The 2,405-nt window shown below is 56.0% G+C and overlaps 1 protein-coding gene across 1 annotated transcript in view; it reads left to right on the top strand.

Moving 5' to 3' along the window:
• Positions 1–485: 485 nt before the first annotated feature.
• The window catches only part of VOLCADRAFT_108632 (uncharacterized protein), a gene marked incomplete at its 3' end in the record, with an annotated part of 4,570 nt that continues 2,650 nt past the window's right edge, over positions 486–2,405 (top strand). The window contains exon 1 of the mRNA XM_002959444.1: positions 486–1,505. Within this exon, the coding sequence (XP_002959490.1) occupies positions 1,481–1,505 (25 nt within the window). The 5' untranslated portion in view covers positions 486–1,480. The remainder of the gene's footprint in view (positions 1,506–2,405) is intronic.

The raw sequence follows: 2,405 nt of genomic DNA, 5'->3' as shown, positions 1-2,405 counted from the left end.
CAGTTCGTGCCGGGTAGGCGAGGCTGAACGGCCTGGCCGCGCGTTTAGGCGCCCGGCAGCGTCGTCATGCCTGTAGTTGATGCACGGTGAGGCTGGAGAGTGAGAATTTTCACCACGATTCTGGCGGGCGTTGTGAGAAGTAGGGCAGGCTGTCGGGCTACGTACAGGTCATTAGCCCAGAAAGCGAGGAACGACTACTCCACAAAAAAGGTCGTTCCCCGCTGAAGCTACCGGCAGGCCTTCCACGGGCCCCCTGCATCTTCCCAAACTAGATTGCAGTAGACAGGCTTGTGGCACCTGGGCCTGTCCCTCGTCCCTCTCCTCGGCTTTTCAGGGTATATTCTTACCCTTGTTTTTCCTCGTATACAGAGTAATCTCTTATCTCTTTCTGTCCTCAACGGCTTGCCAGGAGCCAGTTTTGTTTCTCATAACTTATCTCGTACATCGCATTTTGTTTATTCCCATTTCGCAGCACGTGTTGTCGGAGGTGTTCCGCCGTATCGCCCAGTACAAGATGGGCTCGCTGGGCTTGGGCCAGACATTGGACGGCATGGGCCAGACCCTGCCATCCCACCAGTTTGGAGACCAGTTCGAGTTGTGAAGGCAGGGCGAAGGAGGCGGAGGCGGCGGGGCTTGTAGGGCCACATCTGTGCGCCTGCGCGGCTGCTGCTGCTGCTGCCACGGAAGAGGAGGCCAGCGGGGTCCCTGCAGCTGCTGCAGTCTGTGGGGTGCGGCGTCTTCGACGTATGTAGCCACATAGAGCGGGGAAGAGGAGAATGGGGAAGAGGGAGCTACTTGCCAGAGGAGCACCTCAAATGCCGTGTGGCGGGTGCGCATCGGGCAGGGGTTCGCGTCTGGGAGGCGTCCCCAGGCTTTCATGCGCTGTGGGGCGTAGTTGGCGCTGGAACGAGGGGTTGGAACGCAATGTGGGAGTGCCGAAGCCAGCGCAGTCGGTAACATGCTCGCTGCATGAACGGCGTAAGGCTTCAGCGACGTGAGCGCTGTGGGTGGCGATCTGCGAATAGCAAAACAAGCAGCGTGTTGTTGTTCGTTGCGGGGATGACCTTGGATGCGCTCTTCCACCCCACCACACTTCATATCACTTCACTGCGGTGCACGGTACGTTGTGGCGGCTCGCGGCTGCCGTGCTGGACGGCTGATGAATGGAGGGGGACACGTTGTAGTTCGGCCCTACTGCAGGGCTACAGTGTTGATGACGGCCGTTACCGTCGCTGAGCTGCAACCTCCTCCCTTCGTTGGGCTGATTGGCACCGGACCCTGCCATGTGACAACATGGAAGGATACCGGGTGACAGTTCGGGGTGTGGGCCGCGGCAGGGGAGGCTGCACGAAAATGGCCGCCTGTAGAGGATGAAATGGGTCGAGGAACAAATGTTGTCTGCTGCGAAGCGCTCGTGGCACACATACGCACATGCGCACACGCTGGCAGATTGTGTGGGGAGTGTACATAGCTTTGAATTATGGCTGGCATGCGGGCATGTGCGTGTGAGTGAGCAGGAAGGGACAGTGATGCGCGGGTATTTGCCATGGCGGTGCCGCGGCTGGCTGGTTCATTCGGTGGCTGAGTGTACCAAGTATGGCAGCTGCGATGTGCGGTACCATATTATAGTAACCTGTAAGGCGGCGCACTTGGGGGGGGACAGCTTTGGAACGCAGCGGCGTGGGTTGGCTTGGCTTGCTCGCTGAGCGGGACTGCAGGGTATCTACGATGTAAGGATAATGGATGGATGGATATGTTGCTAAGGTGGATTGATAGAGAAGATGCAGAGGGAGGTGGACCCAAGGTCCCGACAACCCGCGGCTCAGGGCGGGGTGGGCCAACCGTTGGCCGCAAGTATAAGGGATAACAGCTCAGGCATCATGCACACGAGTGCAAAGGTGCAACCCCTCGGAACTGTAAGCTTATGGATAGCCGATGCACAGCGCGGCGCGTTACCAAAGGCTGAGGTTGCAGCGTGCAGCAATGGTATGGGAATAGATGAAAGTGCAGCGCCCCGTTCCGGTACTTGTTACTATTGCTTCATCAAGACATCACCTCTTACATCCACACAGCTCAAGTTCAAATTCATTTATACTTCATTCATAGAGTGCAAATAATCTTATAAACTGCGATATAAAAATTCCCTGTTTTGTTTGTTACAAGCTTCTTGAGCTCGAGGCCGCGAGCTCGTAAGACTCGGACCTGCCAGGAGGCTCATGGACCACTACACTCAGCAACAGAAAATAAGGACATTAAAATTAGGAAAATGTATAGTACGACAGATACCACGACATGCAAACCGAAAAGCAATCTGATGCCTCCCCAAAGGTCGCACTAAGTGATTAGGGTAAGAAGCAGATAAGGGTGTTTTCGAAGACCATGTATAACCTGACCACCCTGATTTC

This window comes from Volvox carteri (genome assembly GCF_000143455.1).
Source record: "Volvox carteri f. nagariensis unplaced genomic scaffold VOLCAscaffold_252, whole genome shotgun sequence".
Classification (NCBI taxonomy): domain Eukaryota; kingdom Viridiplantae; phylum Chlorophyta; class Chlorophyceae; order Chlamydomonadales; family Volvocaceae; genus Volvox; species Volvox carteri.
This window is presented reverse-complemented; position numbering and strand designations above follow the sequence as displayed.